The following is a 15,746-nucleotide window of genomic DNA, read 5'->3' as shown; positions in this document are numbered from 1 at the left end:
AACCGTGTTCCTTCTTCAGTTGCTTTCCTCTTGCCGTGTCTGTCTTTTTCTGCTTGTAGTTATGTCCATTGGTGTTCTATGGACACATACCCACACACATATATATATGTGTGTGTGTGTGTGTGTAGAGTGTTAGTGGTCTTTGTTCCTAATTAATCACACACATTTATATTCACCTGGCAAGAATTGACGGGGAACATCAAACGAGTAAAAAACAAAAGGTTGAATATTTTGTTGCTTAATTACTAATCCTTATATAGGTCTCCAGTAAAGTTTACTATATTGGTTATGAATCTTCTCGGAATTCTGTACCTTTGAGGCACAGTTGCAAATGAAGTTTGTTTATATTTAGAACAGGGAAAGACTTTTTTACCAATAAGTTGGTTTTTATTATTATTATTATTATTATTATTATTATTATTATTATTATTATTATTATTATTATTATTATTATTATTATTATCATTATTATTATTATTATTCAGAAAATAAACCCCCACTCATATGGAACAAGCCCACATCTGCCATTGTCTTGATATTGAAGCTTCCAAAGAAAATGGTGCTTAAATGAAAGAACTTACAGTAGGTAATAGAAAATACAGAAAGAAGGGATCACGAATTAGAAAAAAAACAGATTGATGAATTGATAAGTAGGTGAAAATATAAATAAATTATTCAAATGCTAGGTAAAGGAAGTGAAGGAGAAAAATGAATAACGGCACCAGTCACAAAGATAGATAGACGTTTAGATAGGAGAGACTCTGTTGGAAGGATGAGATGACGAAAAATCTATTTTGAGAAAAATAGGAAAGACGCAAAATGACACATTAATATAAATGCATCATTAAAGAAATATCAAACTAGCATTTAAAAAAAACTGGGTCACGAAAACAAGCGATGTGGCACAGGGTAGCTGTGAGAGAAGGGGCCAGATGGTGCCACCGTCTGAAGAGGTACTAGAAGAAGAAGGGTAGTTTAGATCACTGTGGAGTTGTCGGGGGCAATGGGGGAGGGGGTTGAGTGCCAGGGGTTGATGTGTTCAAGTGGTTGGAGGAGAGAGAGAGAGAGAGAGAGAGAGAGAGAGAGAGAGAGAGAAGGCCAGTTATGGCACGCAGCCTTGTTACTTCTTTCAAGCCTTTGGACAATCGACGATTTATTTAAGATTATATTAGATTTTCGCTTTCTGTATATACGTGTTCATGTAAGGTATATATATATATATATATATATATATATATAATATATATATTATATATATATATATATATATATATATATATATATATATATATATATATATATATATATTATATATATATATATGTGTGTGTATATATATATATATATATATATATATATATATATATATATATATATATAATTACAAGGCGTCACGTATGTCCCAATACCTCGCTGCTATTTTATTTATTTATTCGTTTTTTTTACCACCAGGCTCTTCGACAGCCACTGAATTTAACATTGATTTGTCCAGTAGTTTTAGTTAACTCGGATTATTTTGACTTTTTTTTAACTTTTGGGCTTCATTGCGTCGACCTTGGCAATATTATAGCTCCAGTAGTATTTTTGGAGAGCCTTTCAAGTACTACATCATCCTCCCCAGCGCCCCCCTCCCAAACAGAGGAGAGAGAGAGAGAGAGAGAGAGAGAGAGAGAGAGAGAGAGAGAGAGAGAGAGAGAGAGAGAGTGCCCCTCATGTTTTATATTATATGCATGATTTAATGATAAGAATAAACATTTGGCCCTTAGTTGCAACCCCTTCATTCCTTTTACTGCATCTTAGTTCATATTCTCTTTAGCCCATCTTACTTTCCACCCTCTTCTAACAGATTTTTCATAGTGCATCTTCGAGTTTGTCCGTCTGTTCACCTTCCAAACCTTTTTACTGTTAATTTTCGATTCAGCGCTGCATAACCCCTTAGGTCCCAGCCCTTTATCTTTTCCTGAATTACTTTTATGTTCCCTTGAAGGTGATTTGATTTTTTGTGGGCGGATTGGGATGTGGGGATGGGGGGGGGGGGGGGTGATCAGTGACCCCTGTGCCGTGACGCCATCGCACGAGTATATACCCAGATCAGTGAATCAGCCTTTTCTTTTTCCTCCCTTGTCTCTTACTTCGTCCTTAAGTAGAGTCGTTTATCTAGGAGAGAAGCTTTAGGGTCTCTTCCATCGATTTCAGATACTGAGGTGATAATGTTACCTGATGGAGAAACCTTATTTTCGTAATTGGTTTTATCACTCGAGTTTTCTTCGTCATGGAAATTTGTTACTTAATTTGTCCATTAGTCCTCTTATTCCCACTTTTCGAATTGTGCCCGTTTAGATTAGGAAACGTTCATGAATGACTGAGGGTCCCGAGACAATTCGCGATCATTTTTGATGCACCAAACACGCTTAGGTCGAACATTCTCTCTGCATATTTTATGTTATGTTAAAAATGCGTGGTTTTAGCGTAACAGATTTTCACATTCAGTGCAGTCGGATAGTTGATCAATGAAATGAGTCGCGTTTTTATTTTGGTGTATAAAATGACGACGACTTAGCGAGTAATTCTTTCTTGGACGTGTATATTTATTTAACCAAAACTTGGTACAGCATTTCGAAATTGAAATATTTCTTTCGTTTGAACCAGCTCCTTACAATCTCAGCGGCCTATTTTTAGAACCTCAGATATTGTAATGAACACTCTTTGTCTCTTATAATTCATCCAGTCCTTAGATATTTTAGGAAGTTAGAGTGGGACGGCTTTTTTTTATTTGGTACTTCTATTTTTTAGTCTTATAAATTACGTGATAAGGCATTTAATTAGTGTTCCGGGTCGGAGTAATTAGAATTCAAAAGAGTGCAGCATTAAGGGGATATTTTTTTTTAAATAGTCCCTCGGTTGAAGGACGGGAAAAATCTTCTTTGTTATCGCTGCTGTTTTTTCTCTCTCTCTGTCTGGCCCCTTTCGTTGCCGTTCCTAAAACAATTTACGAATAGGACGAGACAACTTGGCTGTGAAGATGTCGGGTATGTTGGTAAAGAATTCATTATGAACATCACTCGATTGTTTGATTATCTTTGTTTTTTTTTATTCAACTTTTTCAGTGTAAAATTTATCCTCTGAATAATAATAATAATAATAAAAATAATAATAATCATCATCATCATCATAATCATCATCATCATCATAATAATAGTGTAGAAATCCACAGTTGTGTCAGCATAAATATATATTAAAAATATATATTTTTGATATATATTTACATACCATCATTACGGATTTCTTCACCATTTTAGTGACTCATGCGATTATGAAATTTTTATAGATGATAATAATAATAATAATAATAATAATAATAATAATAATAATAATAATAATAATAAATTATAAAGCGATACTTGTGACATTCTTTTGATATTTGTGAGTCATTAGCAGTAGGCATGTTTGGTTTAATATTTGCGTGTGTGTGTGTGTATGAAGTGGCTTATGTTAACATCTAAGTTTGTATTTCGCATGCAATGGACTGCAAACTGGTATTGGTCACATTTCTTATTGGACCTCATATGTTCTTACAAAGAACTAATTTGCTATCTCGGAAAGGGAGGGTTAGTGCCGTCAGTGCACTCCATGCTGTGCACTGCAGTCGTTACTGGAAGTTCTTTACAACCCCTTTCCTTCCTTTTAGTGTACCTCCGTTCATAATCTCTCTCTTCCACCTCACTCCCTACCTCTACTAAAAATTGATTCATAGAGCAACTGCTTTTGAGGTTTTCCTGCTTTTACACCTTTCAAACCTTTTTACTGTCATTTCCGTTTCAGTGCTCAATTTCTGTTTCAGCGCTGAATGACCTCTTAGATCCCAGCGCTATGCCTTTGGCCTAAATTTTATATTTTGTTCTATTCTAAGCTTGCGATGACGTACAAAAAGACGTCGCTTTCCCATAACAGTAATTGCAATTAAAATCGCTGCTTTCAAGTAATAAAAGCAGCAATTTAATACCTGCTTCATTACCAACCCTTATATAGAGGTCTCCAGTAGCGTGGAAAGCAGCAACCGCACTCCTATGGATAAGGGGGGGCGGGTACATGGTGTCATCCCCTCTAGGGGAAAAAATGTTGACAGTTGTAAGTTACATTATCGCTTTTGTAACCGTCCAGTCAAAAGGGGCGGCAGTATTTAAGAAATTTTCCCACCGAACCGCGCGTATTTTGTACAGTTATGTTACTCTGCATTTTCTTGTTCAAGATTGGTCGGTAGTCAAACGTCGAGTTGGTTTTCCGGTTTTAGAGTAGTATAATATATATATATATATATATATGATATATATATATATATATATATATATATATATATATATATATATATGGTATACTATATATATATATATATAAACACACACACACACATACATGGCATTTCTTACAGAAGGATTGCCGTTGTTGGTAAGCCAGAAATAGAATTTCCGAAAGAAATAACGTCTGACACGATTGCCAAGAGCCCAGCCGCCGCTTGTTTGGGTCGAACGCTCCCTTAATTTTGATCTTGAATTGGAGCCGGGCGACGCAGATTGGCGCATCGTTTGGGAGACGTCAATCACGTGACGTCATCCGTCGTCAAGCGCCACCAGACACGTCGTTTTGGGCCGTCATGCCGAAGGTCTGGTGCCGTTCCTCTTCAAGAAACCCCCTTCCCCCCTCCCTCCTTTCCCCCTCCTCTATCTCGGCTCCTCTTCGTCGTTAGAGAATGGACAGGATAAATGAATGAGATCCTGCGGTATTTGTGAATGAAATACGCCGTTAGATTCATGAATGAATGTGGTCCGTGTGAATGGAGACTTGCCCATAATCGTAGATGTGATATTTTTAAATCTTGTAATCTTGTAAATGTCTATGACGAAAGGTTCCCCCATCCCCCATCCCCTAATATCACATCCGCCCACCCCACTAAATTTTCCACCAATCATCTTCAACCTAAATGCACCCCCTCCCTCGATTCTGGTATCCCACCGTCCGAACCCACCACCTCTCCAACTACCCCCAACTTATAAGACACACACACACACACACACACACACACACTGCACTGCTGGAAGACCTCCTAATGAGAATATGGCGACCAAGAACAGCTGGGCCTACATTCCTTCCTTTTTGCTTACGTTGATGACTTTATGTTGAACAAGGGAAGGATTGCACAAATCCTTACTCTTTAGAGAAAATTACATGAGGAGGATTCTATTCTCCTCGTGTTTACGGAAATTCGTGGGAAGAAAACGGGGAAAGAATTTAATTAGAAAATATTGACAAACCATGTCGATCACTCAAAGACTGGGATACTTGCAAAATATTATTAAAAGAATACATAAACATACTCATTCCTGGTATTAGATTAAACCTTGCTATTTTAAAGGTAAATTGCCCACACTTTGGCCTGCCATTGAGACCTTCTTTCTGAAACAAAATTTTAGACAATATAGCGGCAATAATTGATATGCAACCGTCCCCCTACCCAGATATAACGGCATCGGGCGATTTAAACTTTCCAAATGCAACAGGAGAGGAGTCGGCGTCCTACAGGGTAACATCCTTGAAACTACTATGCAAAGCTTGATCGATGTTTTTGGTAAAAGTGAACTTTAGAAAATAACATGTGAAACGATGGACACCCATTTAAGAGAAGAACACTCACAAATGAGCATAACATAGCAAGTAACATCTTGAAGCAACTTTTGCCTTTAAATGATCACTTTCTAGGAACATTGGCGCAGCTTTTAATGTCCAATTAAACAACATTCGCAATATGACGCCGGAGTTCGACTTCCACGATGCAAACTGAACCTAAATCAAGTGTTTTCTGTCATTAGTCCGTTCGATTGAATTACCAGAACATCAAATTGAGGAGTAATATTCTTCAAATAGTTTCATCGGAAGTTTCTGAAGTATTAGATGAATTCTATTACGGATATAAAAAAATCTCCTCGGCGGGACAGATGACATCTATAAGAAACCGCTGAACCATATTTCAACAAAGTTAGATGTTATATCCCTGCTTTCAGTAACCTACTCGTACAATATCCAGTTCCCCACACCGGGAGGCCTCCGCGAGGTAAGGATCTCGCTCCTTTATTTGTGGAACTGATCCTCAGGTAATATTCCACTGCGCTTTTAGTGTGTTTATTGATTGGCGTCGACATTTATTCTGCATTCATTATTTTGAAAGGCATCGTCATAACATTTATCACTTAAAGGTCTAGTGTCTGCAAGTTCGTTACTTGCAGTCAGCAGTCAACAGGCAACTTTTTTGTGTTTAATGCTTTTAGTCCATTTGCATATGTGAAGTCGTGATGTGATATGCTATCATATATTTTTTTTTTTTTTATCTTGAAAGATCCTGATCGCTGAAGGAAGGAATTGAAGTGGTCAAATTCAAGGTTGAGGAAAGTTTTGATTGGGATGGTTGCATTGTTGATGTAGTGTATGTATGTATGTATGTATGTATGTATGTATGTATGTATGTATGTATGTATGTATGTATGTATGTATGTATGTATTGTAAACCTAGTAGTCAGAGTAGGACCAATTGTACCCTATATTTTCATAAGGGTTACAAGCCTGTTGCCATGTTATCTCAACTCTTAGATTCCCGTTCGATCAGCCACTCGCCATTACGTGATGTCGAATTAAAAAAAAATATAGACCGGGGAAAAGAAATTGGCTCAGCCTAAGCACCTGGCGGCTAATTTCCGTATCAATTAGAACTGGGAAATAACCACGGAATTAGAGTGATTAGCATTGTGGTGTAATTTGTTTCCCCGCCCGCTAAAATATTTGTGATGCTTAATGCTTGTTGCCCCTCCCCCCGTCCCTCTCTCCCTCTCCCTCATTCTTTTCCCACCCCCCATCCCCCTCTTTCTCCCCCCCCCCCCCCCCCCCCCAGCAACTGGTATGCCAGTTACTTATCCATTCTTGTTTCTAATTCAGCTTTGCTTCGGTTTTAATTGATATCGATGGACGATATCGTTTTCCGTTCTCTTGACTGTTAACGTCGGAACCATTTCATTACATTACGGGCCCCCCCCCCAAACTCACCATATCCCCCTCCCCCCATCTCTCTCTGCCCTTGACTACCTCCACCCCCACCCCGCTGGTCCTCTGAGTTTGATGATTAATTTCTTGTGCTTTTATCTCTTGACTTTCGTTACTTTATATTTTGTGTTCTGTTACCATGTGGATGCTGTTTCATCTGGTTATAGTGTTCTTACGTTTTTATTATTGTTTTATATTTTAAGTTACTGTAGTTGTCATTTGTGGTACCTGGTCGTTTAACCATGATGACACCATCATAATTCACTGAGCTCTTCTTTCTTACTGAAAAACTTTAGCGTTAAATATGATTTATTTAGTTTATTAAAATGATATTCAGAGGAATTCGTTTTGATGAAGATGGTCTTCTCGCCTCAGAGTGGCCAGTATTTGAGTGTTCAGTGGCGTTAGAGGCCTTTTGTGGACCGCAGGACTCTATCCGACCAAGAGCTGTTGATAGATGTGTGTGATTTTAGCTAAGGCATTCATGAACGTGCAGGCAAAAAACCCTATATGTCGTTTTGTAATGAAAATATAACCTATTTTACGAATATATTGTATTGTGCATATTTTAAATGCGAGGATAGATGTCATGATATAACAGTCAGGGAATAATGAGGTATTATAATAATATATATATATATAGTAATATATATTATATATATATATATATATATATATATATATATATATATATATATAATCACATGAAAACATCATCACAGGTGAACAAATAAGAGGCAGAATGAAGATAACATTCCTATAATTTTAATATTTTTTAATGATGAATTTTTATTCAGAAATATAAATGTATATCGTATATATATCTAAATATTCTTATTCACCAACAGGTTTTGACGACACGATCACAGTCCGCCAAGGAAATAGCAGGTAAGTTGAGTTTTGAAGCATTTTGTATTTAAGTTTACAATTCTTCGTGGTTTATATTTATGCTCATTTTGTTACCTCTGTAATTGGAGCAACCTATGACATTCGGTTGTAGTTTAGTATCGAAATTCTTGTAGAGAAGGAATATGGGTGTGTGTATATATGTATATATATATGTGTATATAATATATATCAAATTAGTATATAATAATAATAATAATAATAATAATAATAATAATAATAATAATAATAATAATCAATAATAATAAAAAACTTTGCATCCTCACCATTCGTCATCCTGGCCAGCGAACGCCCACAGTTCATGACTGTGGAAGTGGCGTGGGCGAAACCTTTTACTTTGACTGTACAGGTACACGACACCTGAGGTTACAAACATATCTTTCTCGTATTACAAGTAACTTGCGGCTATTGAATATTGAATTTATTTCGTCGTGTTATTTCGATCTCACGAGAATATTTATCTTTCTCTCTCTCTCTCTCTCTCTCTCTCTCTCTCTCTCTGTGCGCGGTAATTATAACCTTGTGTTCGTGTGAAATCAGTATAATATGAGTTACAATGCTTTTGCAGACTTGCGATACATATTATTATTATTATTATTATTATTATTATTATTATTATTATTATTATTATTATTGTTGTTGTTGTTGTTGTTTTTGTTGTTGTTGTTGTTGTTGTTGTTGTTTACTCTTCATTCAACAGATTTGAAAAAATTTGATTAAAGAATAACACAGGCATATTTTTCGATAGTTCATCTTTGGTCGAGCATTTTTAGCAATATTTTTGAAATAAAAAAATAAAAAAAATATGAACCGCTGTTTCTCCCTCTATAGTGAAAGTAATATAATACTCCATCCTCCCCGTGTAAATAATATTCAGGCGGAAAACTTATATAAAACATCATTAAAAGCTCTCCCAAGATGCTCCAATTTGACGTAAATAAATACACATTTGCAATATACTTTAGGTAATCTTAGCAACATGATATCCTTGATGCAACTTTGATTTTGCCTTGACAACCGCTGGGTGGTAGAGTCACCGGAGCATGTGTTTGAGTATACAGAAGTTCTCTCTCTCTCTCTCTCTCTCTCTCTCTCTCTCTCTCTCTCTCTCTCTCTCATATATATATATATATATATATATATATATATATATATATATATATATATATATATATATATATATATATATATATATATATGCTTTTTATGAGCATATCAGGTTTTCTGGTGACTCGAAGCGAGAGCGAAATATTGATAGTAAAGTGTGCACACACTATATATATAGTATTATTATATATATATATATATATAATATTATATTATATATATGTATATATATATATGTATATATATAATATATATATATATATATATATATATATATATGTATATATATGTGTGTGTGTGTGTATGTAGTGTATTGTAGTGTGCGTGTGCTTTATATTTTTCAGCCTACCTAATCTCTCTCTATATTTTTAATAATTTATCTTTATCTTCCTTATGTTTCTTCAAGTAATAATTACTGATGATAACCACTTCGTATTTAAAGTTCTCTTGGGTAAAGGTGTACTGCACTGATATTTGATTTTTGAAATTCTAATCCAATACATATGTACAAGTAGAATATTTTTCTGTAATTTTTAGCTGTAGAGTTTCATGTTTACTATTTCATGTCGGGTAGTGGCGAAGAAAATGATATAGCAGTAGTTTTCCCTGTAAGTGTTCAAATGTCTTTTATTTCCTAGTGGTGCCCTGTGTTTATATACTATATAGTGTATAGAAAGTACAGAGAGAGAGAGAGAGAGAGAGAGAGAGAGAGAGAGAGAGAGAGAGAGAGAGAGTGCACGCATTACGATATAACCTGATATTAACCACACAATTTTTTCTAAATGATGAGCAGCTTTCCACCGCTAATAACGCCTTATTAATAGATGCCAATTAACCAATCGATAAATGACTCATTCCTTTACTCATATCCGCGAGTGCAACAACAATGAGTTATATTGAACAATAGATCTGCCGTATTTTTTTTTAGTTTATCTCCTTTAGCATATATTGACTCATTTTAAATTGGCCAGTGTTTAGTGCGATGTATTTAGGGCTACAGATCTAAGCAGTCTTACTGGAAGCTTCGCCTACACACCTGTACCCCGAATTGTGCTTAGTCACTTGGCCTTGAACAACGTCTCTCGAACTGATAGGGAAGATATTGGCTTAGTAAACGAGCAGAAACAGATAAATGACCTGAACTAAGGAAGGTTTTGCAGGTGGAAGTTTCAGTGAAGTCTGTCGTCGCTTCTTAGGAAATGAGGTTTCATTTTCTGTTCCTTCTCGTCGACGCCATTTTGGTGTAAGTGTGACCATTTTAAGCGCCGAATGACCTCAGAGGTCCTAGCTTTTGGCATTTGGCCTAAATTCTATATTCTGTTCTGTTGTAAATTTGATCATTGGTTTTTCTTTCCTGGGGACGGTCATATTACATGCATACAGAGATGGATAGATGAACAGAAGTTTAGTGACCACAACGTGTACAGTTCTTTAATTATGGTCTAAAAAATATTCATAAATATGCACATACAAATATTTCGAATGAAAAACACATCCAAACTAGAACACTTGAAACCATATTTTATTATATAAATGTTTTCAGCATTTTAATTTGTACAAAAAATTTAAATGCCAGCGTTTTTGGTCTTGGCCTGCCACCTCGGTGGTCACGAGTTAGATTCTCGGGCATTCCACTGAGAGGTTAGAGATGTGTATTTCTGGTGATAAAAATGCACTCTCGACATGGTTCGGAAGTCACGTAAAGCCGTTGGTCCCGTTGCTGAATAACCACAGGTTCCATGCAACGTAAAAACACCATACAAACTAACAAACAAAAAACATACGTTTGCATGCGTACACATATGATTGCGCTTAAATGCTTTAGCAATAATGTGTGCAAAACTGAGTAAGCCCCGAATGGAAGAAGTGTAATGAAGCAGGTGATATGAATATTCGTGAGTGTGATGAATTTGGCTTTTAAAAAAATGTGTTACCGTATTGGCTGTCTAAATCTTTGTTGCTTTTTTCTTTAAAGGTTACCTGCTTGTCGAAATTTCTCTCTCTCTCTCTCTCTCTCTCTCTCTCTCTCTCTCTCTCTCTCTCTCTCTCTCTCTCTCTCTGTAGGGTGTGATGAATTTGACTTAAAAAAATAGGTGACCGTATTGACCATCTAAATCTTAGCTGCTTTTTTCTTTTAAGATTACCTGCATGTCGAAATATTTCATTCTCTCTCTCTCTCTCTCTCTCTCTCTCTCTCTCTCTCTCTCTCTCTCTCTCTCTCTCTCTCTCTGTTGTTTTAAGAGGAAAGCAGATGGCGTCTTGCCAGCATGACGGGATAGTAATGAAATAGACTCTGATTAATGCCACCATTAAATCGTTGTTGGAAGAGTGTGTAACAAGGATGGAAAAGATGGAGAGGGGGGGAGGAGGAGGGGGGAGACTGTGGTGGAGAGAGAGAGAGAGAGGCGGGGGGAAGGGGTGCCGGAGGGCGATGATGGAAGAAGAGAGAAGAGGCTTAAGGGCAAGATCCCCAGACAGCTTGGTGCCAGAATTTACAGACGACCAGAAGGGGAAAATCACAACGGACGGTGACATACCACACACACACAGAGTAACAGTCGTCAAAGAACAATAGCCAAGATCATATTCTACCGCTTGGGCCCTTAATGCCTATCCTCTACCTTATCTTGAGCAAGCAAGGCAGCCAGAGGTCTGGAATGATAGCAACCTATCGATCGCCTTCATCTGTGTTTGCTATGATGATGCTTTTTCCTTTTTGAACTTTATTAATTTTATATTTCGGGGTTAGCTGTCTATCTAGGTAGGTAGGTCGGTAGGTGGGTGGGTAGGTAGGTAGCACCGGGACAAAGAGAGGCGCTGGGGCATGTGCTATTTAATAGCCTTAGGTCAAAAGCGACTGGAGAGCCCAACAAAAGACCCATTGTTCCGACGCTCGAAAATGGCGTCTTTGTTTCGACGAATGATTCTTCTTCGACTTATTGTTATAAAGGGTTAATTACCGACGGGTCGTTTTTGTCTGTTTTTGCTATTTTTTTTTTTTTTTTTTATTTTTTTTTTTTTTTTTTTTTTTTTTTTTTTTTTTCTTTTTTTTTTTTTTTTTTTTTTTTTTTTTTTTTTTTTTTTGGGGGGGGCGGTCTTCAGGTGTTGTTTCTGCGGCGGAAAAAGGGGGTGGGGTGGGAAGTTGTGGTGGGGGGGGGGGGGGGGCGAGTTAGGCATTCAGTTGGTCAGTATTTATTTTTTTTTCATAGGCACAGGGATATTCATTGGGTCCAATGGAGACAAAGTTACGTAGGGTTACCTGTATATAAATGCCACCACGCACTAATGTGCATACACGTTTTGTTATATACCATCCATATTTGTATATATATACACTATATATACACTATATTACATACAGACTATATTATGTATGTATGTATATATATAATAAATATATCTATGTTTGTGTGTGTATACTCGTATATACACAAATGCACATTATATATATATGTGTGTGTGTGTGTGTGTATCTGTGTGTATGCATGTATGTATATGGCACGTATAATAGATAATTATGTGAATGTATGTGTGAGCATGCTTATGTATATAAAATGCAACGTGAATTCATTCAAGTTTTCTGTGAATAATGGTTAGAGTGTGTGGATAATAAACACTCAGGTTTAGATTGACCAACGTCCAGGTCAGCCCCACTGGCCTATAAATATAAATAGTAATGCTGAATGACGTATCTCTGGCGGTGCACTGTAGGCATTACTTAAGGTTCTTTGCAGTCCCTTCGGCCCCTGGCTGCAACCCATCTTATAATGCCTATGGCTGTGCCTACGTTCATATTCTCCTTCTTCCGTCGTCCTTTCCATCCTCTCCTAACAATCGTTTCCTGGTGCAGCTACTTTGAGGTTTTCTCCCTTTTAAACCTTTTAGACCTTTTGCTTTCAGCTTCCCCTTGAGCGCTGGATGACCTCATAGATCCCAGCGCTTGGCCTACGGTCTAAATTCTATATTCCTTTCTTCCCTCTTCCTTCAATATTGCTGTCATTTGGATAAGACAGATACACACACAAAGATATATATTTGAAATTCTACTCCAATACATATGTGTGTGTGTGTGTGTGTGTGTGTGTAATTGGTGTCTTTTGAATACATTAATATATAATAAATTTGTTTACTCAAAGCGGGTAAAATATATATTTTTAGTAATTGTAAAATTAAAGGATTACCGACTTTTAAGTGTGTGCTGAGTATTTTTTATTATATTTCATATTATTAAAAATATAATTGTCAATAGTAAAACCTGATACAGAATGTTATTATTCTTCAGGGACTTCACTGTGGGATACGATTTGCCTGATTGTTGAATATATGTAATGATATATATTATTATTTATAAAATAATGCTGAATTATTGAATATGTTCCTGTCATATATTATTTATGATAGGGACAATAGAAATGACTAGCGTTTTTAATCAGAAGGTGAAAATAGGAAAATGATTTTGTTCATTTTCTTCAGGATCATCAATCACTGTGAAACTGAATTTTCATAGCACCCTTCAAATGATGACATTGTTTTGGATTACGATAACAACAGTCATAATAAGCATGTAGATTTCGGTAACGATAGAAGTAACACTAATGGTAATGAGAACAAATCAAAAGGTTGCCCCCAGGAGTCAATTTGAAAAAGGAGTAATTGATTCATCGTGTTTTTTTTTCAGTCGGTAGTGCACTAGGTTTTAACCTGCCGGATATGATTGCACTTCAGGCGAACGACTGACCAGAAATTTTTCCACCACAAAAATGCTATCTTTGTCTTTGTGGTTCTCTCTCTCTCTCTCTCTCTCTCTCTCTCTCTCTCTCTCTCTCTCTCTCTCTCTTTGTGTGTGTGTGTGTGTGTGTGTGTTGGGGTTTGTCTGTTTAGTATTTATGTATGCTTATTCATAATACATATGTAAATTCAAACATCATATATATATATATTTATATATATATATATATATATATATAATATATATATATATATATATACTATATATTATGTGTGTGTTTGTCTGTGCTTAATTTATATATATCGAAAATTTGATTGATCACGAAACCTGGCTGCCATCATATCATAGCTTCATTTTTTAATGTTTTTACTTTACGCATCTCAGGAACCACTGACCGGTAAGGTTCCAAAAAATGCAGGTAGTTCCGAATGTTGCTCAATCTTTGCTTTCCGCATTGAATACATTTGCAGTAAAGATTGGCAGCGATGCCAAAAGGATTAAGACCACATTCGAGTCAGTCATGTGACCCCTTGACCTCATTTCTACCGTAATGGTGGCGTTGGTATAAGGCTTTGCATTGCAGGTCTCATAAATGTGTGCTTAGAGGTATTTGATTCAAATACACGACTGCTGGCAATAAATCTATTTTGTTTTCTGGCCAGAATTATATGTCAAAGGGAATTTTTTTATTATTATTATTAACCCTGTCATGTTTCATCCTCATGCCAAATTGCTTTTGTGTCAAATTCACCCACTTGAACGCTGAGTTCTCAAGTAACTATAATATCTTTCGTTTGGTCCGCTCAGAACCACGTTCTGTGGATGAGAATATATTTTTGTGCTAGCGTAAAGATGGATAGTTTTACTTTATTGCAGTATGTTCACATATGAAAAAATAACATAGATAAAACGTCCCAAATGACAAACAGAAGTTAGATACTCATAACAATGACTGCGAGAAAATAAGGCAGTTACTCCGTTTTACCTGGTGACTTAGTTAAAAGGTTTATGTGATAATTATGTGTTGAATTGCCAGTTAGGGTCCATTCGAAGGTAGAAATGTGCTTGATTGCCCACTTTATTGTATTGTAATATTGTACCTGCATTTTTATTTTTTTATTGACATGTTAATGTTAATTTATCTGCTTTTCAAAGAAGTGATCTCTTTCTGTATTTCTCATTACTTTCTGTAACTTCTTTCGAATAAACACTAACAAAAATTCAGGTCCCTGTACCACAAGACACTATAACAATACTTCAGGTCACTGTACCTCGAGACACTGTAACAATATTTCAGGTCACTGTACCTCGAGACACTGTAACAATATTTCAGGTCACTGTACCTCGAGACACTGTAACAATATTTCAGGTCACTGTACCTCGAGACACTGTAACAATATTTCAGGTCACTGTACCTCGAGACACTGTAACAATTTAGGTCATACCTCGGGACACTGTAACAATGTTTCAGGTCACTGTACCTCGAGACACTGTAACAGTATTTCAGGTCACTGTACCTCGAGATACTAACAACATTTCAGGTCACTGTACCTCGAGACACTGTAACAGTGCTTCAGGTCACTGTACCTCAAGAAACTCTCAAATAATATTTCAGGTCACTGTACCTCGAGACACTGTAACAGTGCTTTAGGTCACTGTACCTCGAGACACTGTAACAATATTTCAGGTCACTGTACCTCGAGACAGTGTAACAGTGCTTTAGGTCACTGTACCTCAAGAAACTCTCTCTAATAATATTTCAGGTCACTGTACCTCGAGACACTAACAACATTTCAGGTCTCTGTACCTCGAGACACTGTAACAATATTTCAGGTCAATGTACCTCGAGACACTGTAACAGTTCTTTAGGTCACTGTACCTCAAGAAACTCTTATAATATTTCAGGTCACTGTACCTC

At 36.4% G+C, this 15,746-nt stretch overlaps 1 protein-coding gene across 1 annotated transcript in view; it reads left to right on the top strand.

The window, feature by feature from the left end:
• Positions 1 to 15,746, top strand: part of LOC135225157 (mucin-2-like) — an 861,510-nt gene that overhangs the window by 435,043 nt on the left and 410,721 nt on the right. The window contains exon 6 of the mRNA XM_064264391.1: positions 7,935 to 7,974. Within this exon, the coding sequence (XP_064120461.1) occupies positions 7,935 to 7,974 (40 nt within the window). The remainder of the gene's footprint in view (positions 1 to 7,934; positions 7,975 to 15,746) is intronic.

This window comes from Macrobrachium nipponense, chromosome 13 (genome assembly GCF_015104395.2).
Source record: "Macrobrachium nipponense isolate FS-2020 chromosome 13, ASM1510439v2, whole genome shotgun sequence".
In the NCBI taxonomy this organism is placed as follows: Eukaryota; Metazoa; Arthropoda; class Malacostraca; order Decapoda; family Palaemonidae; genus Macrobrachium; species Macrobrachium nipponense.
The sequence above is the reverse complement of the archived record's forward strand: the minus strand, read 5'-3'. Positions and strand labels throughout refer to the sequence as shown.